The 25,545-nt window shown below is 47.4% G+C and overlaps 1 protein-coding gene across 14 annotated transcripts in view; it reads right to left on the bottom strand.

The window, feature by feature from the left end:
- Window positions 1–25,545, bottom strand: part of CELF4 (CUGBP Elav-like family member 4) — an 885,136-nt gene that overhangs the window by 70,532 nt on the left and 789,059 nt on the right. For 10 of the 14 annotated variants that reach the window (XM_030567118.1, XM_030567122.1, XM_030567119.1 and 7 more), the window contains exons 9-10: window positions 8,014–8,079; window positions 4,850–4,930 (exon numbers count right to left, since the gene is read on the bottom strand). In XM_030567118.1, coding sequence (XP_030422978.1) covers window positions 4,850–4,930; window positions 8,014–8,079 — 147 coding nt within the window. The remainder of the gene's footprint in view (window positions 1–4,849; window positions 4,931–8,013; window positions 8,080–25,545) is intronic. The other 4 variants (XM_030567124.1, XM_030567129.1, XM_030567127.1 and 1 more) reach the window with 1 other exon arrangement.

The raw sequence follows: 25,545 nt of genomic DNA, 5'->3' as shown, positions 1-25,545 counted from the left end.
GATTCTGACAGATGCCCATTTAAAGCTCATTAAAATTCCTGGGCCTCAGCATGATTGAAGTCACAGGCTCTCCACATTTCCTTTTGGATTAATGGAAAATGAAGCCCTAATGAATATTTGCTAAGCACAATTTTCCCCACTAATTTGCTAAAAGGACTGTCAGGAAGGAACAGCTGATCCTTTGCATTTCGTGCATTTCCTAGAGGTTGCGAGGTTGCTGCAGAGTTTATTCCATATGGGGGGATGCCAGTGCACCAGGGTAATTAACTAATTAGGCACCCGGTCGTCTGCTTACTTTTGAACCTGAGTGGCCACCCTAATTCATACAAAGATTTACCCTACATCTGTACCTTCTTCAGGGTTATCCCCTCCCTTCTGTAGTGACTGCTGTTCAATCTCCAGGAAAGAGAGATGCAATTCAGTTCAGTTCAATAAAACTTTATTGTAGAGGTGGGCAAAAAAAAAAAAATCAATTCAGTGTTTTTTGAAAAATGCATTTTTTAAGACTTGAAACTGGGTCACATTTGACAAATAGCTTTGGTTGAAATTTGTTTTTTGAAACAGTCGAAACCATGTCTTAACCTTTGTTTTGAAACATTTCATTTTAACTTTTGGTTTCAAATATGACCAATTTTAAAAAGCCCATGCACGCTCCCAAAAGAGGGTGAAAAACACCCAAAATGGCTGAATCAAAATGAAGAACAAAAAAAAAAAGTCAACTTGAAATCAGTTTTAAAAACCTAAAAAAACAAAAACAAAAACTAGTTTCAGTTCAACTTGAAATGTTTCAGCTCACTGGAAATACATATTTTTTTATTTGATGAAAAAAATTTAAAAAATTATTTTGGTTTAAATTGAACTGGATTTTTTTGATCTCTATTTGCTCAGGAATCTATAAATGTTGCCAAAGCATGAGATGAAGACAGACCTCTTGGGTATCTGCTAGAGTGAGACCTCCCAGGAGAGAGATATGGACAGATGCATTTCCTGAAGTCTTGGATATATTGTACTTGAGCGGGAATCCTATCCTGTTGTAATCTGACCTGGGATGTACCTAGCGAAACCTATGAAGTCTTAGAAATAGTTGGCTGAAACAGGGAATGTGGTCCTGAACATTAAACTTCCCCAGGTTTGAAAGTTGGACCCATGGTGTGGAAACCTTTATAAGTTAGGCCTGAAATCAGCATTGTCTGATTCTACTGCGGGATCAAGCACAAAAGAGGAAGATGGAAGGAAGCAAAGCCCCTGCTTAAAGTGCAGCCGTGTTCTGAACTGTGGCTGTGGCTGTGATACTGTGGAGGTCCACATAGAATCATAGGACTGGAAGGGACCTCGAGAAGTCTTCTAGTCCTGTCCCCTGCACTCACTGATTCTTTCTCAGTGAATAAGATCCAATTTGCTCAGTTCTCAAGTCAAAAGAGTCTTTTCTAATTGCCAGCCCTGCAAACTGAAAAAAACTCAGCTGGGATTGTTTGGCTTGTTATACCATCAATAACGATGTGGCAATCAGAATTTAAGTGACAAGCCATTTTTTATCCACCTGTCTGTCTATCTACCCATTTATCTATATGTCTTCCATCACAAGTAGTAGTTAACCGCCCCCTTGTTGTTAAAGAGATAACAAAACCACCCCTCTCTCCTTTGCCTTATCTGCAGGAGTAAAACTGAAGTGTGTGTGTGTGTGTGTGTATGTGAGAGAGAGAGAGAGAGAGAAGAACGTACTGAGAGCAAGCTAAATCAAAGAAATGAGTTATATGTTTATTTCTGAATGCTGTTAAGCCCATGGTCTTTATCATCTCTTGTGGCAATGAGTTCCACAGTCTAGGCCCAGCCACTTGGGAAGTTGTATCTCCCATAATCATGAGTTTCCTTCTTACTAGTCAAGAGTTTCATGGTTTCTATGGAAGGTAGCTGTCATGGGAAATCAGGGCCACGGAGAGAGAGAGAGAGAGAGAGAGAGGAAGAGAGAGAGGAGTTCTCTCCATTAGTTAAGGCCACTCTCATGGAGAGCTTTGAATATCAGGACAAAGAGCTTGAGATGGACTTTGTATTCAGTGGAGAACTACTGCGGAGAGACACTGGGTTGTTGTGTTCCTGGAGACATGTGTAGTTGCACTGAGAGTTTACGGCCACAGAGCAGCTGTCAATGGCTCACCGTTATACTGGGAGGGTAAATCTGGTGGAATCCCGCAGGGGTCCTGTGCTAGCCAATATTTTCATTAATGACTTGGATAATGGCTTGAAGAGCATCCTTGTAACATTTGCAGATGATACCAAGATGGGATGGGTTGCAATTACTTTGGAGAACAGGATTAGAATTCAAAATTACCTAGACAAATTGGATGATTAGTCTGAAATCAACAAGATGAAATTCAGTAAACATAAGTGCAAAGTATTACACTTAGGAAGGAAAAGGCAAGTGCACAGATGCAAAATGGGGAACAACTGGCTAGGCAGTAGCACTGCTCAAAAGGGCTTGGGGGAGACAGTAGATTACAAATTGCATAGGAGCCAACAATAGGTTGCAAAAAAGACGAATATCATTCTGAGTGTATTAACAGGAATGTCGTACGTAAGTCATGGGAGGTAATTGTCCGGCTCCACTCAGCACTGATGAGATCTCAGCTGGAGTGCTATGTCTAGCTCTGAGCTGCTAGAAAAGATGTGGATAAATTGGAGTGAGTCCAGAAGAGGGCAACAAAAATAATAAAGGTTTAGAAAACCTGATCTATGAGGAAAAGTTAAAAAACTGGGTATGTTTAGTCTTGAGAAAAGCAGACGGAGGGGACAATCTGATAACAGTCTTCAAATCTGTTAAAGGCTTTATAAAGAGGACGGTGATTAATTGTTCTTCGCGTCCACTGAAGGTAGGACAAGAAGTAATGGGCTTAATCTGCAGTGAGCGAGATTTAGATTAAACATTAAGAAAACTTTCTAACGGTAAGCGTAGTTAAGCTCTGGAATAGGCTTCCAAGGGAGGCTGTGGATTTCCTGTCATTCCTCTGACTTTTTTGCTGCCCCAGGCAAAAAACAACAACAAAAAAAACCCATGCGGCGTGGCTGGAGTGGCAAAGCAGGGGGAAAAAAAAGGTGCAACCGGAGTGGCAAAGCAGGGGGAAAAAAAAAAAAAACCTGTGGTGTGGCCGGAGTGGTAAAGCAGGGGGAAAAAAAACAAAAATGGTGCGGCTGGAGCAGCAAAGAAGAGAAAAAAAAAAACAAAAAAACCTGCGGCACAGCCAGAGCCAGGGTGCAGGGGGACTCCCTGCGCTGCAGACATGCCCCGGCTAGTGGAGGGGAGGAGAAGGGATTGGGGGGGGGGGAGAGAGAGAAGAGGAGGATCCAGGGCTCCAGCAGGGCGCTTGCCACGCGGCCCCGACCGCCGCGCTGCCTGCTGGGCAGGCTCCACGCCGCTCTGGTCAGCGGGGAGGGAAGGACAGAGCACGCAGCCGGCTCCCAGCAGGGCGCTCCCCTCCTCTGTGCTGCCAACCCCTACAGGGCGGCCGGCTTGGTGAACCAAAAAAAAAGCGGCCGTGCCGCCCTAGCATTGGGCGGAAGCCGCCCGGTAGAATCTGCTGCCCCAAGCACGAGCTTGTCGGTGCCTGGAGCTGGCCCTGTCTTGAAGTCCCTTCCAGCCCTTTATGTCTGTGATTCTATGAATACTACCTGAGACCTTACACCCCAGTTGTTCCTATTCAGTTCAGTGAGGTTGCAAGTCAGTTCAATGACTAGCTCTTTCCTGGCAGTGTTAATGATATTTTACAAAGCAGGACAGAATCAAGTTCACGCTCCCTTAGCTGCCCTGGCTCTGCTGTACTAAAACCTAAATGAGCCGATGTGACTCAAAGACACAGAGGGTGTGATTCTGATCTCACATTGGCGTAACTCCATGGACTTCAAAGTTCTTAATTTATCTCTGCGTAAGTGAGCGACAAATCAACCCCTCAGGGGGTAGAGATGCTGACATTTATACAAAGTCACTGTTATGACCATCAATGCACTTTAAGCAGAAATATCCATGATCCAGGCAAAAGGGAAAGCAACAGGACATAATGGGAGATGAACGGATTCCATATCATATGCCAATATTTTCTTCAGTATGGAAACCTCCTCTTCTCATATAAATTCCACTTGTAGGGCATGCAGCAGTGGAAATTGCATATAGTTTAGAACTGCCTGATTGCAATGCTCCCCCAAAATGCATCCATGTCAAATGTTCTCATGAAATGAAAATACCAAAGAACATACATTTGAGACCATCAGAATGTTTCATTTTGATATTGTCATTTCGATTCGTTTTGTCTTGACTTTCATATTACGTTAAAATATTTACTGGTGTATGTTATAGACAATGTTAAATGTAATATATAAAATGAAAGATTAAAATTAACATTTTAATATAGAATGCACGTTGACACGGAATGAAGCAGAACGATATCGTTGATACCAAATATTTTGACACTATTGAAATGAAATGTTTCAAATTTTGTCAGAATTGGCACATTCCCATGAAATGTTTTTGATTTGGATGAAACGGGACTTTTCAAGGAACACTTTTCTCGACCCACCACTGCTGGCCTCTTCTGTACACAACGTAATCAAACCTTATGCATTATGCTGCCCTCTAGTGGCTGCAGCCCAGACAGGACCTAAGCACATATCCCACAAGCGTGAACATTTCCATAGGTTACCAGTAACGCCTGATGATGTTACACAACAGATGGACAGTGGATGAGGAGAGGGTCCAAAGTGATGAGGCATTTTCTGGCTCCATGTAACTGGGGGGTTGGTGGAACACAATGTAATGGGGTGACTTGCTAGGTATGGAACAGGGAACAGTCTGTTTACTTACCTTCTCTCTGTTGCTGTGGGATCATGGGAGGCGGCTGTGGAAACGCTTGGCTAATCTGGCCATAAGCAGCAGGATAAGCAGCTATAGAGAAAGAAGGGGAGAGAAGAAAGATCGAAAGATTTCAGCAATGGGGAGTCCAGACCTTTCATCCCAATAACCACACCAAGCTGTATTTATGCTCAGACCATTCACTTTGGCTGCAATAGCCATATGGGGGAGAAGCACGTACTCAAATGGCAGGGATATCACAGGGCAGGTTAAAATGTCAGGCTTTGGCAGGTCTGGGAGTCCTTTGCTTTGGGCACGGAAAGTCACTTGGACTTAATCAACTGCAACACTTCAGGCCAGATCCTCAGCTTATATAAACAGGTGGAACCCTGTAAAGGTCAATGGAGCTCCCCCAGTTAAAGATCCGGTCTCTTGTTTGATTCAGGAGTGGACTGGTGAAGTTCTGGATTTACAACAGAGAGTCTCAAAACAACCTGCTCTGAAGAGCTCACAAGAAAACGAGGCACTTCTGCAGCCCCTTTAACGTGATTGTCCTAATGCACATTACAAACATGAGCTAATTCATCCTGACTCAAGCACCAGTAGGTATTGTGTGTCCTCTTGTTTCCCAGATGGAGAGACTAAAGCACAAACAGGCTAAACTCGAGGTATCTCCTGTGGGATCACATGAATGGGACAGTCTTGCACTACAGCCCATGTTTGACACCTGAGACCCCTGGACAGTGGGACAAGATACACACGAAGATGCCTCCGAATTCTGACCTACATTGAGCCTGCTGACTCCATCATGAGCTGTGTGCACATGTGTGTGTGTCTGTGGGGCAGACATGAAAGAAGAAATTGCCCCACATTGGGACACTGCAGAGAGGGATGTATATTAAGAAGCATCAAGGATAGGTCCCATTTCATTGTTAAAGCTTGAAGGAATCAATTGTTAATGATATTAACTAAAACACCATTTTAAGAGACAGGAAGTGAATTCCAGGTAGATAGTGCCATGTAGCAGAGAATTTTCTAGGGTTGGATGGCAGGGGACCAGCTGGAGAACGCTAGGCTGGGGAGGAGGGACAACTTCTAGACAACAGGAGGTGGAGACAGGTCGGGATTCTTAGCAGGAGTCAGCCCCATCTTCTTTCTACCTGGCCTGCCCTCCTGATATGACCTATTTCCCACTACAGCTGGTTCTGGTGGCTGACATCTCCCGCCACAAAGTTCTGCTTTGCTCTCCCTATATTTTACTTTGAGTTTCCGGTCCAGGATGAGGGGATGCAAATCCTGTTTGCTCAGACAACAGGCATGCCCTCATCTACTGTTCCTTTGCCATGACATGCTCTGCACACGAGAGAGAATGGATGGGTCGAGGACAAGCTGTCTGAGACTGGCCCATGAGGACTAGCTTGGAAAAGGAGCCTGAACCCATCACATGGATTTGCTGGAATCCTAGCAGTGAGGAGGCAGATTGGCTATGGAACTTTGAAGAATGTGCCCTATATTGTCTGCCTTGTTATCTCATCACTTCAAGCTCTTCCTACCATCTGATCAGTAGACTCCAGCCACTGAAAGGGAAGGGGTTGGTTCAGACACTTGTGGGGAGGATCTGGGGTGAGTATCTGGGGCTGTGGGCTTCCTAACACAAGGAAGGTGATTGCAGGATGGGGTTTGTTGCCTAAGCAGACAAGAGCAGCTCAGCAGGGAAAGGTTCGGACACAAAGAGGTCCCTCCTGCTGGAAGCCCAGACTGACCTTCTCACACAGCACAACCACTGCTCAGGCTTTTGGGCCCTCATTTTGTCCTTTCGCACATTATGCTGCCATGGTGATGGGGCCCCCGTCTGGCTAAGCCTCATGGACTGGCTGATGCTGCATCCCCCAAACTCCCCTTGGCATTCTAAGGGCATAAAGGTGGCAGGATGGGACCACTCAAACACCCTTTCTACAAAGAGAGAGACTCATGCATTGACTCACACACATGCAGACACTCCCCCTCCCCCGGCTTTTTCACACAAACACATCCACTAGCCCAGCACTTTGACTCTCATGCCGCTACACACTCACCCCACCCCCCCGATGGTCTCTCGCACACTCACTCAGATCCTTTTACACTCTCAGACAAAAGACTAGCTCACACCTACTCCCCTCTAGCGCCACAATGTGGAAGCAGTGCCTAGCCAAGGAACAATTTTGCCATGCTCAGCTCCCCCCCGAGAGGGCAAGGGGAGCCATTTGGCACTACAGTCGGCAGATTACATGCCTGGCTCTTGGAAACACAGTGTAAGGGCTGCCTGAGTCCCAGAGAGAGGGGGAAAGGGTATACTGTGTGCATAGGGGTTAATTAACAGCTCAAAGGGTTGAGCTGCCGCCCATCCATCAAACTTGACGAGCAATAAATGATAATAACTAAAACACCAGCAAATGAAGCTTTACATGGAGAATTAAATTAAGTTCCCAGATACAGCCCTGACATGAGATAATAGCCATTCCTCAGCGGGAGGCCGCAGCTGCCCTAGTTACCACAGGAAATAATGACTTTGGGGTTGCGGCTTCCTCATGGTGTTAGCTTGGGTCACCTCATGAGGGGATGTTGAGCACGCTCTGTGCCCAGTCATCCCGGCTGGTGTCAGTCCATCAGTTTCAAAGGAGTGACTTTGCATTGACACTGGTGTGACGGGGAGCAGAGGCTGGCCTTGTTGGGAAGCTGCTGGGAAATGTAAACCAATTTCTCAGTGGGGGAAAGGCTGGGAGAGGTTGTGTGGTACTCTGCCATTGGCTTCCTCCTCTGGCCATGACACAAGGGAGAAATTTGCACAGTGACCACAGAAAGCAGGAAGCGGAGGGGCTTACGGGTCTGATTTTCCTCTTGCTAACAGCAGTGTAAATCTGCAATGATTCCACCACACTAATGTAAGGGCCTGATCCGTCTCCCACTGAAGTCAACTGAAGTCTTTCTTGGCCTCTCGAGGGGAGCTGGATTGGGCCGTAGAAGTGAAGCTAGGCCCGTATGTTTTGTTTTGGGAGGAATGCAATCTCAGACCGCTCTGCCCCAGCCTGCTGCTGCCCCTGGGAATGGCTCCTTTCACCCAACTCCCTCAGGCACGTTCAGAGGTTAAAGGCTTTGGGGAAGTGAAAGGTTTATTGGGAGAAAGTGTTAATACTAACGACCTGCGTACTGCTGCACTCCAGCGTAGGCTTGTTGCAAGGGGTCTGCTGCAGTGGGGCTCTGTGCTGTGGAGACAGAAGAGAGAGAGAGAATAAAGGCATTAAAATATCACGTTCACACGGGCTTTCTCTCTGCTCAAGTGTTTTGGGTGCGGGATGGATGAACCAGGAGACAGAAACCCACAGAACAGGTGCGGCATGTGCATCCCACACAACAAATTATACCACGTTTGTTTTACCTATCCATGAAAGAAAAAAGATTTTGTCAGCCTTTTGTGGGGGAAAGGGAGGGAATGGGGGTCTGAAACGGAACAGAGCTAAATAGCTTTTGGTCCTGAAAGTGGGATGGACTTTTCATAAGAGATGTTTCTCCAGAGAGTTCTGCTATTTATGCATTCCTACCATGAGAACCCATCTTGTGGGATTTTGGGAGTTCTACCCTGTGCTGCCTGGCAAAACGTGACTCCACGTATGCGCAGGTATACACGATTTATCTAGTTTGCAGCAACACTGCACACATCAATTGCTCTTAGGCTCAGCCCCACTCCCTGATCCTCGAGAGACAAACCTTTCTACATTCCCCTCTGGAACGTCTCTCATTCCTCTCCCGGAAGTGGAGAGAGGTACAATAATAAAAGAAAAAACAAAGAAAGGAAGAGAATCCTTTCACAACCAGGCCTTTCCTTAATTTGTGGCCTCTAGCTTTAATGTTACTCAACCATAAGGGTCACAAGACAGACATCCGGGGGGTGGAGGGGTAGTGCACTGAGGCAAGAACCAAGGACTTGATGAATATCTACTTTTTCTTACATACAATGCATGTGTCAGGGTGAGGAGCTGTACATGGGAGACGGAAGGTGTGAAATGAAAGGAAGAGCCTGGATTTGGAGGACACGTCATTATTTTCCTTCTAATAGTCAGCACTAGAGATGATCCCGAACCAATCCCAAACTTGGGAGACAAATTTAGAGTCCTGGAATTTGTGCTCTTCTCTAACTATACCATTTATCCAACTTATTATTACTACTATTTATTTGTGTTATTTAGCACCTCAGGACCTCAGTGTGCCAGGAATTGTACAAGCACAGCACAAAAAGTCCCTGCCCCAACAAGATATAATCTTAGTATAGAACAAGAGATAACTGCTGGACACGGACAGATGGGGAGCAGAGAGAAACAAAAACTCATTTGCTCTCTGAAGCCTCCCAGCGCCCTTTTCAAAATTTTGCTTAACCCGCTGTGGAAATGCAACCACCTCTGTGGCAGAATACAGTGGCTGTTTCAAAAGGCACAGCAAGGCTGGCCAACAGTTTTAGAAGAGGAAGCAGCCAATCTCTGGGTAAGCCAACTAGTCCCCTTCCTGGCTTCAAAGGGCATTTTCTTTCTACATAAACCTCCCTCATGCTCCCCTAAAAGTGTTTGTTTTTGTGAAACTTTGAAGTTTAGTTCAAGTACAGCCAGAGCTGGTAGGGTTTTTTTTTTTTCTCCCTTTCCCCTCTGGTTGATGAAAAAAAATGTTGGATAAGCTCTTTCTTTATCTGCAGCCATAAAATATTTAAAGCAAAGCTTGACTGAACCTCCAGTCCAAATGTCACCTTGGCCCTAATATTTCACTTCTTGTTATGAGTTTAATTTGTATTTATTGGTGCTGTACAGTTTTACATTTATGTGGCCCCTCCAGGCTTTGTACTTTTAAGACAATCCCTTAGGGAGCAGCTACTTCCCCCCTCCCCTGTCTCCTTTCACTAAGAATGGAGGTGTGGCTGCAGGCAATGGCTCAGATGGCGCAGTCGACATGGAGGTCTCGCACGAAAGTCTGGTTGCCCCTGCTAAGGCTAAGGAGAGACGCTGAATGTGCGATAGGGAGGAGTACGGGCCGGCTCTTATTGACCCACTGAATTTTGGGAGAGTGCAGTAGCTGCCTCGTGTGTCGCCCTTGCCATCTGATCTGAGCCAAAGTGTCGAAGAACAATATTAACCATAATGGAGGTCGTCCTATTTGACTCGCCTCACCAGGGCTTGGGACAAGGGCAGAGGCAAATTGCACATCTCTTAGAGGGTAGAAACTGACTCTGGCCAGCTCTCAGAGTGAGTCTGAAGGATTTCTTGGGCTGGTTGGGCTGCAAGAATGGGCCATGTGAGTAATGGCTTAGCGCAGGGACTAGTGTCAAGATTTACGGGAGCCAGCTTTGCCACAGCCTGACTGAGGACAAGTTTCTAGGATGGGTCTACACTGAGATGTAAGGCCGGGGTTAGCATAGCTTGAGTGAGCAGACCTAGGTTTGATAACCTAAGGCTTCAGCAGCTACACTCATTTATAACCCCATCTTAGGAATTGCTGAACCCTGGGTCTCAACTGGGGGCTCCAGGGTCTACAGTGCATTATGGGGCCCAGCTCCAACCATCTATGTAGCAGACTTCCTCGCGCCGTCCCAGAATGTGGCCACTTCAGCCCTTTGTTCGTGGTGCAGTGTAGGAAAACTTCTTGACTGCCCACCAAACTTGACTGCCCAGAGGACAAAGGAAGTCGGCCTGTGGGATTCTTTTGGTGGACTCCCAGCCCATGAGTCCAGTGGGGCTGTGTCTACACTGCAAAGCAATAGGTCTGGAACCCTGGATCCCCGATTGACACAGGCTCAGGCCCGTGGGGTCCTTGGAACCCTGAGTCCAAGCCCCAGGTTAGCACGATTTATGTGTAGACAGAATGGGGGTTAGGCTTGAAGCTAAGTTCAAATCCGGGACTTACATCACAGTAAGTTCATACAGTACACTGTAGTCTTAGACTATGCTTCTGCACATGGTTTTGCCCAACCCTCCTACCATCCACACACAACTTTCAAGAACATGCTAGTTTGTGCTTTGAACCCATGCTCAACTACACGGCTGAAGGTAGGGTTAAAGCCCGAGTTGTGCTTTAGCTTGGGCTGGAACCATCCCATTTTGCAGTGAGGACACAGGCAAGATCACGCGACTGCTGATGGTCCTCCACTGCCTTCCCACAATTCCCCCTGAGGGAACAGACAAGCTCTCCTGTAATTGACAGAATTGCCTGGGAAAGAATTCTAGAGTGTTTCAGCATAAAGAACCAAGGGCTATGCCCCGTGGCATGCCCTGGGCGAGCATAGAGGGCACAGTTGTGGGACTGTGCCTAGCTGTGGGGACGCTCACACCTGGGCTAAGTTAACCTGAGTGCTTAGCTGCAGGTTTCAATCACCCAGGCTAACGGTGCAGTGCAGAAGTACCCTTAATTTATACATGCCTGAGTTTATCTATATGTAAAACGGGTAAGTACTGTGTTATCATAACATTCATTTCCCCTTCCAAATATAGTTTAGTCCATGCCTTGAGTGCTAGGTGAAACCTCTCAGTAATAACAAAGCCTTGTGACCACCAGAAGATCTCAAGGTGCCAATTACAACACCATCTCCCCTTCTGTGTGCTGGATAAATATTTGGAGTACAGCTAGCTGGAAACATTCCAGAGAAACTTTTTTTTTGTCGGAATTTGCTGATGAATCAAAATACAAACACTTTGCAGAGATGGCTCAGTTCTGACAACATTCCTTCAGATACCAGGCAAAGCTCTGATACAACCTGCTGTCTTGCCCAGCAGGCTGCTGGAAGGAGGCGGGGGGGGGGCATAGGCTTCCATTTATATGGACTTTCCTATGTTGGGGACCCCAGAGCTTCCAGGGTCTGTGGATCCAGGACAGCTGGCCAGGGACTCTACATCTCCATCCCCTTTCACGGAGAACTTTGAAATTTGTAGTTTCGTTCCTAATCGGAATAAAACCAGATTTCGAGCTACCTAAATCCTCAGCTCCATGGAATTATCTTTCTCTACCCTACTGTAATTTGCAGCATCCTTTTATAAACGTACTAAGGCACAGAGAGGCTCATGATGGCTGGCTCTTGCAGAGATGACAACCTCTAGCAGCCTTACCGAATCTCATCCTCATCTCTGACAATTAGACTTTGTCCACTACCCAGTAGCAGAGCTAGGAACACTAGCAGGCTTCCGGAGTCCTAGGTCCCTCCGTCTATCTCCAGCATCCGTGGGAAGCCCACCTAGCCTATAAGCCACATTCTCATCATCAGGGCCACAGCAATCCACTTAGGAAATTTAATTTTAAATTACTTTTAACCTTTTAAGATTAAATATTAAAAAACAGCAACATGTTTTATTTAAAGGGTTTGGAACAACATGCCCCTAAATGTAGCTCTGGGCCCTCCCACAAAAAGCTTTTACAGCTTGTCATTTCCCTCTGCCTTTAGGAGACTTGTCACATGGGCGTTATCTAACCGTAAAGCTGTGGATTTCTCACTTGATGCTGATCTCTCCATGGATCACGTGGAGAATTCCCCCTGGCCCATGGGAAGTTTCCCTATCGATTAAAGTAGGCTTTGGATCAGGCCCTGGAAAGTTACTGACAGGTAAGGACAGGGCCTGCTCTAGGCCCCAGCATGCCAAGCGCGTGCTTGGGGTAGCATGCCATGGGGGGCACTTTGCCGGTTGCCGGGAGGACGGCAGGCGGCTCTGGTGGACCTCCCGCAGGCGTGCCTGCGGAGTGTCCGCTAGTCTCGCAGCTCCGGTGGAGCATCCACAGGCACGCCTGCAGGAGGTCCACCAGAGCCGTGGGACCGGCGAGCGGCAGAGCGCCCCCCACGGCGTGTCGCCATGCTAGAGCCAGCCCTGGGTAAGGAAGATACAGGATTCTAATGCTTTCGCCTTACTGCTGGCACCTGGTCATAAGCTCATCTCCAGCCATTCTGTACAGACCTGCCAGGCAGGGAGTCGTGTCACAGTGAGAGCCAATGCCCTGTATCTCCACACTAGCAAAGCTTGGGGCTCTAGGAACCATAAAACCAGCTTCATTCTGTACCTCATTCCTTGCTCAGACGCCTGGGAAAAGATGATGAGGCTGAAGATTGGTAGTGTAATGATTCCCCTTGCTGAATCCTAATCTGTGGGGTTGAACCTGTGACTGGTGGATCTGAAAGCTTCTAGTGCTTGAGTTAAAGGACTCAGCTTCCTTAGCTCAAAAGCTGTAGAAGATTCATAAAGCTCTCAGCACAGAGTAGGCACTAGAGGGAGACAGAGCCATGCTGTGTTAATGTGTGTTGCAGCCAGCTTGTATCTCAATTTACCTAGAAGTGAAATGAAACAGGAGTTAGGATTTAAGATAGGCCTGAACGACACAGTTGAGATCCAGATCCAAACTTTCCCAGAGTTTGGTTGTGTTTGGATCCTGGGTTTTGGCTGGGGTTCACAGCGCTAGTTAAAGTTCAAAGTGAAGAGGATGTCAATTAATTCTCTGTGTACTAACATAGAAGCGTGTGCAGGGATTTGTTTTATCACTCACCACATACATGCCCATTAATACATGATACACATTTTACAGGGGCTAGTCCCAGGGCATCCAGCATCCTTTCGTACTGGCAGGGTTCAGCTGTGGTAATTCGTGGCATTTCCCCTTCCCTTTCTGCATGACCCTCTTCTCTTTTCTGTAGCGCTATCTTCTCCTTTAAAAGCAAACTTAAGCTGAAATGAGCCTGGTGCAAGGCGTTGGACTGACAGCACTGGAAAATGAGAGGCCAAATTCAGAGATGTTGCACACAAAAGTGTAAGTTAGACACCCTTGCAAACAAACTCCCTTGCTGTCAGACTCGCATAGCTCTTACACCCATACTGCCGATGTGCCAGGGCAACTTACATGCTGAGGATCTGGAAGGTGGTGTTAGAACAGGAGAGAGGCTACTGTTTACAGCTGATCTCAAAAGGCCAGATTGCTGGTGGAGGTCGCTTTAGCTCTGCTGAAGCCTCTAGAGCTACGCGGATGTACAGTGGCTGAGGATCCAGCCCAGTCAATGCAAGAGAAAGGTGCACTGTGCAAACAGATGTTAGTAGTAACTTTGGCTGGCAGCTCAGGGCAAGAGCCTTATCCCTGGACAGGAGACTGTGGGAAGAAGATTGCCTCGATATTAATTTGATCATTTCCATATCTCTACGGGAAAAGTCCTGCTCAGATACAATCATCTCTTTGCAAGATGACCCTGGCCAAGATGACACAAGGTGACCACAGCAGATAACCTTCCATAAACCTGGAGACATAAAGCAAGCCAATGACCTACTTTACGACCATAAATATAAATTTAACTAAGGCAGCACTTATTCATTAGGCAGAAGTCAAGAAACGACTCCCAAGTCCTTCAAAGAAGTAGATCTGTTAATGTCACTTTCTGAATCCTCTGCCCAATGCCAAAAAAACACAAGGATGACTTCCCAAAGTCAGCATGAAATCCCAGCACTTTAAAATAAAGGCCAGGAAGCTTTCATACCAATGTAACGTTTATCTGCTTTTTAAAGGGACACCCAGCTACTTTTAGGCCCAATATTTAGCTTCTCTAGGAACATTCGGGGATGATGGTTACAGAATCTAAAATGTTTTCTTAAAAAGAAATTCAGTGAAAATAGTGCTTTGAAAAAGATGTAATAAATATCCCATTCCTCCTGGGACATCAGCAACTCAAACACAACAGCTGCAATTTAGCCAGTGTCTGGGTAACCAAAAGGTGAAACTGACTACATACAAAAAGGGCTGTATACTGCTCTCTTATATATCAGGGTAAATCAGCAGGAGCTGAACTGAAGTCAATAGAGTTACACTGGTGTAGATGAGATGATGAAGATTAGGGCCTGATCCAGCTCCCATTGAAGTCAATAGGAGTCTCTCCAGCTCCCATCTTCAGTGGGATTTGGATTGAGCCCTGAGGTCCAAAGTATCCAGAGTATTGTAGTTTCACTGTCCTAGCTCAGGTTTAAACACATACAGCATACAGGCTACCAAGCAAATGTTATTGCTGAAATCCATTCAGTTTGATTTAAGCGAGGTCTTTGCGCCTGTGAGGTGCGGAGCAGAACTCAGCAAAGAACTGATTTTTCAGTTCAGGGACTGAATTAAAATATCTGAAAAAAAAATTGGTTTAGTTCAAAATAAAACAGGTTTTTCTGTTTTCCCCCAAAATGAAAAAAAATGGTTTTGAGTGGAATGAAACATTTTGTTTCACCCCAAATGATCCCCCCCCTTTGTTTCATTTTGAGATTTTTTGGGTTTTTTTTCCCCCACACTTTTTTGGGAGATTGTTATAAATTAGCTACATATCTATATGAAATGCCGTTGCCAAACGAAAAGTCAAAATGTTTCATTTCAATAGGGCTAAAATGAATCCTTTTGACTTAAAAAAAAATCCTGTTCTGTTTTTGTCTGAAACTATTTGCTGAATCTGACCCGAACTGATGACTAGTTTTTCTGCCCCAAAAAATTCATTTTTCAATGAATTTACTATTTCTCAAAAAAAAAAATAAAAAAATCCCCCGGTTGTATTGCTGAGCACCCTGTTAGGTTACCCTAACAGAGCCAGTGATTTCCCTTCCATGGACCTAAGGCAACTTTCTCTGATATCGCCGTTCTCTGCCTCAGAATGGCCAACAACATCAAGCACCAGGAATTCGTTTCATTCAGTCTGTTTTTCTATGCTTTGCACTGTCATGCCTTATCTATATTATGAGGTGCTATTGCCTCCGTCTGTGGCTTTGGGACCTTTCGTACAGCCTTGTCGAAACTTGTCAAATAACTCAGCGAGCAGAGCTAAGACAGTGTCACCTCTCACAGGGTTCTAGAAGGGTGGCTACTGAAAGTGTGTATTTGGGGTTGAGTATGGTGAAGCATGCAGGTAGGGTCAGAAAAGCAGGCCACATTGTTACCCGCTTTTCAGTTTAGAAGGAAATAAAATAATCACAAAAAGAAAACCCTCTGCAAGGTCAGGATCAAAATAAATAAATAAATAAATGAGTGGGAGGACTCTAGTCACCTTCTCCTTAAATCCAATTTAAATCACTCTCTACAGCCCTAATCTATATCCATAATTATATCATTTCGTACAACAATCTTGCGAGAGGTCTTAAGAAATTTATGTAGATTAAAATTCATGGGTGCCATAGTACGGATTCCATATTATTAAGATTGATTAGGACAGCTGATGCTGTGATTAAAGAAGCCAGCGTTTACTGTTGTAATTAATTAGGTATTCAGACACAACAATAACTGCAATAACAGAAAGAATGTGCTGATCCGGCAGAAAACAGTGACTGATCCTGTGCTCTCTGGTCTCATTTCGCCTTACAGGGGCAGGATGCCGTGCTGTCAAATGCATGCTATCCCATCTGCCATGCCCTCCACACCACGAAACTCCTCACGAGACCCAGGGGACCTAATCTTTTGGCTTTTCTCCTGCAGGGATGAGAATTCCTGTCACTATTCACATGGCAAGTTCAGAGTATGGTCACGTATGTTCAGAATAGAAAAATGAAGGTGTAAGAGGCCCCCACCTGCTCTAAATTAATAACTTGCCTCTGGGAATTCTTATCTTTACTCGCTGTTTGACTTATGGCAAAGCCTGTGTGCCCTAACTGAGATCAGGGCCCCACTGTGGAAGATGCTTTTCAAACACACCATGAGCCCCACGCTAAACAGACACAGCCCTACAGGGTCTGTCTACACAGCCCACGGCAGGATCCTCTGACCGTGGGTCAACAGATTTGGGTAGGCAGGGCTTGCGCTACAAGGCTAAAAATGACAATGTGGCTTGGGCTGGAGCTCGGGTTCTGAAGGCGAAGGGGGAGAGGAGTGTGCTTCAGAGCCCCACATTCAGCCTGAGACACAACTTAAAAGCACTGTCCATGCAGCTGTTTTTAGCATAAGCCCCCACGAGTCGACTTGGGCTTGGAGACCCACTGCGGCAGGCGGCTACTGGCTAGGATGACCAGACAGCAAGTGTGACAAATCGGGACAGGGATGGAGGGTAATAGGTGCCTATATAAGAAAAAGACCCCAAAATCGGGACTGTTCCTATAAAATCGGGACATCTGGTCACCCTACTACTGGCTGTGCTGACATCCCTAAGGAGTCTAAAAGACACGCCTTGACTGGTGGGTGAGAGACACAAGCAGGCCTGGGCACAGGGCGGGAGAGACAGGGTAAGAGATATCCCAGGATGGGGGCAGATCTGAACCAATCAGGAGCAGTGAGCCCAGCTTGTCACTTGCCTAACCATTATTAGGCTGCAGTTTCCTGTAGAGGAGAGTGCTGATAAAGGACTGGAAGGAGGACAAAGTGAGGGCTTTTTCCAGATTCTGACTGGGAGCTTTTCCCAAGTGCAAGAGGTGGGGTAGGAGAGAATGCCAGAGAACCCGGTGGAAAACGAGAGAATCAAGTGAGCCAGGATGACACCCTAGGCAGAGCACAGCAGGGAATCAACCTGGCAGTGAGATATGAGGGTGGATATGTGTGGCTGTAGCCAAGGTACAAGATGATCTTGGGTGACAATTTTGGCAGTGTGAGCAGATTTGGGCTGCGTTCTCCTGGGAAAGGTTTAAAAGTGCCCTCTTATCAACTGTGTGGGTGAAGGAACCATGAAGGGTGCAAGTTGTGATATCCTTTCCCTGCATGGTGATCCTGCCAGGTTCACAACACGCCCCTAAAGAAATCCTGCTGGAGTCATCCTCTGAATCTCCATGCTTTTTTCCCCATGCCACAGGGTGTCCCATGTAGCTGGTGACCATCCTGCCTGTGTGTTTAATTCCACCCCTCCAGGGCTTGCCCTCAAGGCTTTTTATGTTGATTTCATTCTGCCATGTGGCTTTAATGCATTCATAGATTGACAGATCCTGAGGCCAGAAGGGATCACTGTGATCATCTGGCCTCCTATATAACACAGGCCATAGAACATCCCCAAAATAATTCCCAGAGCAGATCTTTTAGAAAAAACATCCAATCCGGTTTTAAAATGTGTCAGTCATGGAGAATCCACCATGACCCTTGGCAAATTGTTCCAAGGTTAATTACCCCCTGTGTCAAAAACGTAGGCCTTATTTCCAGTCTAAATCTGTCTCTTTTCAACTTCCAGCCTGGCATCAAACCCACAAAAGCTTATGCCCAAATAAATCTGTTAGGGTATGGCTACACTTCAAGTGCACAGCGCTGCCGTGGAAGCGCTCCCGCGGCAGCGCTTTGAAGCGTGAGTGTGGTCGCAGCACCAGCGTTGGGAGAGAGCTCTCCCCCTCCAGTGCTGCACGTATTCCACCTCCCCGTGGGGATTAGTTTACAGCTCTGGGAGCCGGGCTCCCAGCACTGGGGCACTGTTTACACTGGCACTTTACAGCACTGTAACTTGCTGTGCTCAGGGGGGTGTTTTTTCACACCCCTGGGTGCGAAAGTTGCAGCGCTGTAAAGCGCCAGTGTAGCCAAGGCCTTAGTCTTTAAGGTGCTTCCGGACTCCTCATTGTTTTCGTGGATACAGACTAACAGGGCTACCCCTCTGATCTCTGTGTTATGTTACTAGAATGTGTTTAAGACCAGACAGCCTAGCCTAGATAAAGGGGATAAACAGGTTTGTCCTAGACAAAGGAATGGGAGTTTCCTTCAATTTACATATTAGCAGTAAACAAAGCCATCAAGCTAAAGCAGAGGGGGCTATCCTGAGAATGCACTCGACAGACAAAGAATTAACATGCCTCCTGCACCAAACAGAGGGACAGGAGACTGAATACCCGTGAGGCCTTCCTGACTTTTAGAACAATAATTCCTTTGGGAATATAAGGGCCAGAGGGAGATGTCATCTTTTTCCTACATCTTAAGGAGACAAAGAAACCAAGTGATTTGTTCACTGTGATGGGTCCTGGCCAGCAAAAAGCCAGAAAGGATACTGTGGGTGAGAGAAACTATCTTGAACAAAGCCTCTATCTTGCTAGATTAGGTTTTAGACTTTTAGGGGGCGTGTTTTCATTTATTTGTAACCATCTCTGCCTTTATCCCTTTTACCCGGTATCACTTAATCCATGCTCTTTTGTTAATAAACTTGTATTGCTTTCATCAGAAATCACCAGTGCTGGGTAAGTTGAGTAACCTGTGTGTCCTTCCAGGAAGCTGACAGGTTGGAACGTTTTACTGTCTCTGGAGAGGCAGGGCCGGCTTTATGAGCCACAGGGCCCGATTCGAATACCCAGCGGCGGTCCGGGGCTTCGGTGGCACTTCGGCAGTGGGGGGTCCACTCTGGGGCTTCTGTGGCACCGAAGGACCCCCTGCCACCGAAAGGCTGCCGAAGACCCCCCGGAGCAGGGCCCTCTTAGGTGCAGGCATGGGGCCCTCTTAGGCGTGGGGCCTGATTCCAGGGAATCGGTCTAAAGCCAGCCCTGTGGAGAGGCAGCAACTTTCTCTGTGAGGGCCCAGTGAGAGGGCCTGGTCCCTGCAGTAGGATGCTTTTGGGGTGGATTCAGAGCTGGAAGGGTACTAGGAGCAGCCTGCCAGGAATAACCAGGTTGGGGAAAGCCAGGGTGAGGTTTGTGGGTTGCTGGCAGACTGCTGGGGTCAGAGCTCTGGACCAAAGCTGCACAGCTACAAGACACCCAGGGTTACAAGGCAGATGGCTACTGACCCCCTTACAGGCCTGGGTGAATCCCCAAACATCATGCATGGAGACTTTCCTTTGCATCATATGGAGAAAGTATGGGTTGTGAGAGACAAAGTGCATGATTTCTAGCCCCACTGTCATCCATTCAGCTGTAGCGTAACCAGTAACAATGGCATCTACGTGGTTCAGTAGCAATGGATCAGAATGGCTGCCTAAAGTAGGTTTGAAGGGCTCATTTGAATAATTCATGGGTCCATAACATGTTCCCCCCACGTATTGTCCTTGAGTATAAACACTATCTAGCCCAAAAAGGGGGCAAGCAGCAACTTGATCACTAAGATGCAGGGCAAGAGGCCTGTGATAAAATTTTCAAAAGCAGTTATGTGAGTCAGGAGCCTTGGTCCCATTTTCCAAAGTGACACCGTACCTGTGCATGAGAACTAGTGACAGAACGTGACCTGTCTGGATTTACTGTATACAGCAGAGCTACTAGTAACAGAGGAGAAGGGTTTAATGGTCACTACCCAAGGCCAACTTCTGCTGTCCATTACGCGGTATAAATCCAGAGTAATTCCACTAGGGTCACAGGCTGTTAGTGGTGCAACGGAAAACAGAATCTAGCCCATAAAGTGGTCAGTATCTTTCTTATTACATTTCTTATATGCCTGTAAATGAAGCATTGAGCCCTCAGCTCTCATCTCAGCTGGTAAGGCCTTGCCGGCCAACTGCAGTCCCTGTCACCACTGTTAACTCAGAGCCGGTGAGCACGCTGCGGTTGCTGTGACGGTGCTCACAATGTTGTGGTACAAAGGATTAGGCTTTTGCTCCTGCTATATGTTATGAAACACCGCCGTGTTCAGTGGCACTCTGAACTGAGATGCCGAAAGGCCAAAGGGCTGTCAGATAAACTAGCGCAACTCCACAAATGGCCTGAGGTTAGTGTAAAGGGAAGGAAAATATTAGTTCCCTGGATGGAAACCCTAACTGTGAGAGAATCTCAGAACAGTGAATTCTGGCCAGGCTTTGCAGGTGTGAAAGCAGGGCAAGCTTGCCTGCAGCTGACAGATCTGCAGTGGTATTGCCTGGGATCCATTGGTAGGTCACAACAGCACAATGCCGTGCAGCTGCAGGCACGGAGGCTGAGAACACACCCTTGACAAGCAGTAATAGGTGCACTCATGTTGCCTAATTTCAAAACCATCTCAAACACGGTGGGTTCAAAAGTTCGACCTGAACTTGAATGATTTTGGGTTTCTGTCCTCTGCCTGCCTGGGAGGAGAGAATGGTAAAACGGAGCAAGGGAGGAGAGAGAAAAAGAAAGAGGTGTTCTTTTCAGATGTGTGTGCTGCACCTACTGTGGCTGCAATCTCTGGGTTTTGTTTTTCAGTTTTTATTTAATAAAAATGAACAGAGAAAAAAATTCAGTGAAAAATCAAAGGAAGGCAATTACATGATGCCTTTGTGTTTCAAAGACAGTGGTTTTTTGGTGGAATCATAAAATATCAGAGTTGGAAGGGCCCTCAAGAGGTCATCTAGTCCAATGCAGGACTAGTCCTCAGACAGATTTTTTGCCCCAAATCTCTAAACAGCCCCCTCAGGAATTGAACTCATGACTCTGGGTTTAGCAAGTGAATGCTCAAACCACTGAGCCATCCCTCCCCCTAGTTTAGGTGTGACAGACAGATAGAGGAGGTGTCTGGGGATAGAGAGTGTGACAAAGTTCCTCCTCTACCTTGGTGGGTCCTGCGCTTATTGGCAGATTTGCTCACCTCAGTGATCTTTCCCAAAGTCTGGATCAACTTCTCCTGTGTCTGATCAGGAGTTGGGAGGTTTGGGAGGAACCCAGGCCCACCCTCTACTCTGGGTTCCAGCCTAGGGCCCTGTGGACGGCAGCTGTCTATAGTGCCTCCTGTAACAGCTGCATGACAGCTACAACTCCCTGGGCTACTTCCCCATGGCCTCCTCCAAACACCTTCTTTCTCCTCACCACAGGACCTTCCTCCTGGTGTCTGATAACGCTTGTACTCCTTAGTCCTGCAGCAGCACAGCCTCTCACTCTCAGCTCCTTGTGCCTCTTGCTCCCAGCCTCTCACACACACTTCCTCTCCTCTGGCTCCTCCTCGCCTGACTGGAGTGAGCTCCTTTTTAAACCCAGGTGCCCTGATTAGCCTGCCTTGATTGGCTGCAGGTAATCTAATCAGCCTGTCTGCCTTAATTGGTTCTAGCAGGTTCCTGATTACTCTAGTGCAGCCCCTGCTCTGGTCACTCAGGGAACAGAAAACTACTCATCCAGTGACCAGTATATTTGCTCTCTGCCAGACTCCTGTACCCCACTGGCCTGGGTCTGTCACATATCCCTCCCCCGTGCTCAACACCAAGGCGTTGGGCAGCTTGAGAAGCCAGCTGTGCACAAGTGACAAGCTATTGGCATTGCCGTGACAGCTCCCTGTTCTATGTTGCACACGGAACTGGAAAGGTTGGAGGGATAAGAGTCACCTGGTCATCTTTGTGTTCTTCTCCTTGTTCCGCTGCATCCATTGAAGAGGGGCATGGTCAGTCACAAGGACAAATCTGCTCCCGAGCAAGTAGTAGCGCAGTGCTTCCATGGCCCATTTTACGGCCAGGCACTCTCTCTCCACCACTGCATATTTTTGTTCCCTCGGAAGGAGTTTCCTACTGAGGTAGAGAATTGGGTGTTCCTCCTCCCCAACCATTTGTGATAGAACGGCCCCCAACCCTACTTCCGATGCATCTGTCTGCAGGATAAATTTCCTGGTGAAATCAGGGGCTATCAGTACACGGTTACTGCAGAGGGCAGTCCTTAGGTCTGTGAATGCTTCCTCTGCTGTTTCAGACCATCTCACCAGATCAGGGCCATGGGCTTTCACTAGGTCTGTCAGGGGGCTTGCCCTTGTGGCAAAGTGGGGGATAAATCGTCGATAATACCCCACTACACCTAGGAATGCCCGGAATTGTTTCTTGCAATGTGGTTGGGGCCAATATTGGACGGCCTCCAACTTGTTCACTTAGGGTTTTACCAGACCTTTTCCTACAATGTAGCCAAGATATTTGGCCTCTGTAAACCCTACAGTGCACTTGGCAGGGTTTGCTGTAAGGCCAGCTTGCCTGAAGGTATCAAGGACTGCCTCCACCTTCTCTAGGTGGGTTTCCCAGTCTGGGGTATGAATGACCACATCGTCCAAGTAGGCAGCAGCATAACTGTTATGCGGGCATAATAGCTTGTCCATGAGGTGCTGGAAAGTAGCTGGGGCCCCTTGTAGTCCCAAAGGGAGGACAGTATATTGAAAAAGACTCTCTGGTGTAGAGAATGCAGTCTTTTCCTTGGATCTTCCGCAAGGGGAATCTGCCAGTACCCCTTTGTCAAGTCTAGAGTAGTCAAATACCGGGCATTACCCAGACGGTCTACTAGCTCATCTATGCGAAGTATGGGGTATGCATCAAACTGGGATACTTCGTTTAGTCGCCGGAAGTCGTTGCAAAACCTTGTGGTGCCATCAGGTTTGGGCACCAGCACGATTGGCCTGGACCACTGACTGTGGGATTCTTCGATGATCCCCAACTCCAGCATTTTTTTTACTTCTGCTTTTATTTCCTCCCTTTTGGCTGCTGGCACCCAACAGGGCCTCATCGTTATCCTGGCCCCAGGGTTCGTGACGATGTGGTGATATGTCTCGGTTGTTCAACCCGGTTTTGTCGAGAACACATCTTGGTTCCGGAAGATCATCTCAGACACCTCATTCTTCTGATCTGGTGTTAAATCGGGAGACGCTGTCACCTGTTTGGAAGGCTTGTTTTCCTGAGTTAGGTCTTTTTGGACAGTTATGCAAGCCTCTTGTGCATGCCAGGGTTTCAGAAGGTTGATGTGATAAATCTGTTCCTGTTTTCAGCGTCCTGGCTGCCACACCTTGTAGGTTACTTCCCCCAAGGGTTCAACCACCTCATAGGATCCCTGCCATTGGGCCAGAAGCTTGCTTTCTGCTCTGGGTACCAACACCATCACCCGATCCCCTGGTTGGAACTGTCGGACTTTTGCCTGGCGATTGTAATGGGTTCTCTGGGCCTCCTGTGCCTTTTCCAAATATTCCCATACAAGAGGGGTGACCTGGGCTATCCAGTCTCACATCTGTATTACATGTTCTATTATATTTCTCCCCTCATTGGGTTCCTCTTCCCAGATCTCTTTGGTGATATCTAGTATGCCATGAGGGTGACACCCGTATAGTAACTCGAAGGGGGAAACCCAGCTGAGGCCTGAGGTACCTCCCGGATAGCGAACTTAAGGTAGGGTAGTAGGGTGTCCCAATCCTTCCCGGCCCGACTTACCACCTTCCGTATCATAGCCTTGAGGGTTCGGTTAAACCTTTCTACCAACCCATCAGTCTGTGGATGGTAGACTGAAGTTCTCAGGGTATGTATATGGAGCAGCGTACAGAGGTCCTTCATTAGCTTTGACATAAATGGGGTTCCTTGGTCTGTTAATATCTCCTTTGGTAGCCCCACTCAGGCAAAGGTCCCCACCAGCTCTTTGGCTATCATTTTAGAGGCTGTGTTCCGAAGGGGGACGGCTTCTGGGTAGTGAGTAGCATAGTCCAAAACAACAAGTATATATTGGTGGCCCCGAGCCGTCTTCTCCAGGGGTCCCACTAGGTCCATGGCTATTTGCTCAAAGGGGACTTCTATGATGGGAAGGGTTACTAAAGGTGCCCTCAGGTGGGGACGGGGACTGTGCATCTGACACTCCGGGTAGGATGCACAGTACCTCCCCACTTCTTTGTGTACTCCGGGCCAGAAGAACCATCGTAAGACTCGTGCCAGGGTCTTCTCTACCCCCAAATGCCCCCCAAAAGATGACTATGAGCAAGACTTAATACAGCGTTGCAGTGTTTTTGAGGTACTAGGATCTGCTGTACCTTCTGCTCCTGTACTGGGCAACCCGGTATAAGAGATTCTTCTTCATTATGAAGTAGGGTCCTGGTCCCTGGGTTTTTCCTTCCAAGGGGACTCTATCTATTTCAGTCACCTACTTCCTAATGTTGTCGTATCTTGGGTCTTCAGCCTGGTCCCATCCAAAATTTCCTCTCCTGGGGCTAATCTGCCCAAGATCTAGGGGCCCAGTCTCTGTTGCCTCTACTGGTTCAGAAGTGTTAGGGTGGGGGTCAGACTCGGGTGCTTCTCCCTCCTGGGTGGCCTCCTTTTCAGCTGCTCGGGTCCGCCTACCTACGAGAGCGAACTTCTGGCTTTGAGTCAGTATTTGGGTTCCCAAGGCCTTAGCTGCCCTCCTTTCCCTTTTTGACATTCTACCCTGTCTGGGAATGGAAAATAAATCTGGGGATATTTCAGAGAAGACTGGGAGTTGACAGTCTACTGTGGATGCCTCACTAACTTCAGGGTTCCCCTTTTCCTCCAATCCTCCTACTGGGAGTAAGTTTCCAAACCCTGGGAAGTCCCTCCCTATGAGCACAGGGTATGGGAGTTTAGGGACTACGCCTGCTGCTACCTTAGTAGTGTTCCCCTGAATCTCGAGTTTTACTGGGATGGTGGGGTAATAACCAACTGTCCCATGGACACATGTTATTCCTGTACGCTTAGCCCGCAGCAGCTGACTACACTTCACGAGCTTCCCCGAGACAAGCGTGATAGCACTCCCTGAATCAACCAGTGCTGTGGTCTCTACCCCATTTAGTTTCACTGGTCTGGTGTACATATGTGGGGTTAGTGAGACCCCCACAAGGTGGATTAGGGAGTATGGGTCTGCCCAGTTCCCTAGGTTACACTGCATTGGCTCCTCAGCATTGGGACACTGTGCAGCTATATGTCCCCACTTCCTGCTGGCATAACATCTGTATGGAACCCTAGGCATTCCCGGGTCTCTTGGTTTGGGCAGTCTAACATCATGATCCTCTTCTCTCTCAGTGCTCTGACTCTTTGTGGCCTCTGGTGGGCCTGCAGCTCCTCTCTTTTTCCACCTGTGATCCCCTGGTTACCCAGTCACCCGAGCTGTAGGGCTTGGTGCTGCTAGTTTAACCCAGGGTGCCTCTTCCTT

This window comes from Gopherus evgoodei, chromosome 6 (assembly GCF_007399415.2).
Source record: "Gopherus evgoodei ecotype Sinaloan lineage chromosome 6, rGopEvg1_v1.p, whole genome shotgun sequence".
NCBI classification, from domain to species: domain Eukaryota; kingdom Metazoa; phylum Chordata; order Testudines; family Testudinidae; genus Gopherus; species Gopherus evgoodei.
This window is presented reverse-complemented; position numbering and strand designations above follow the sequence as displayed.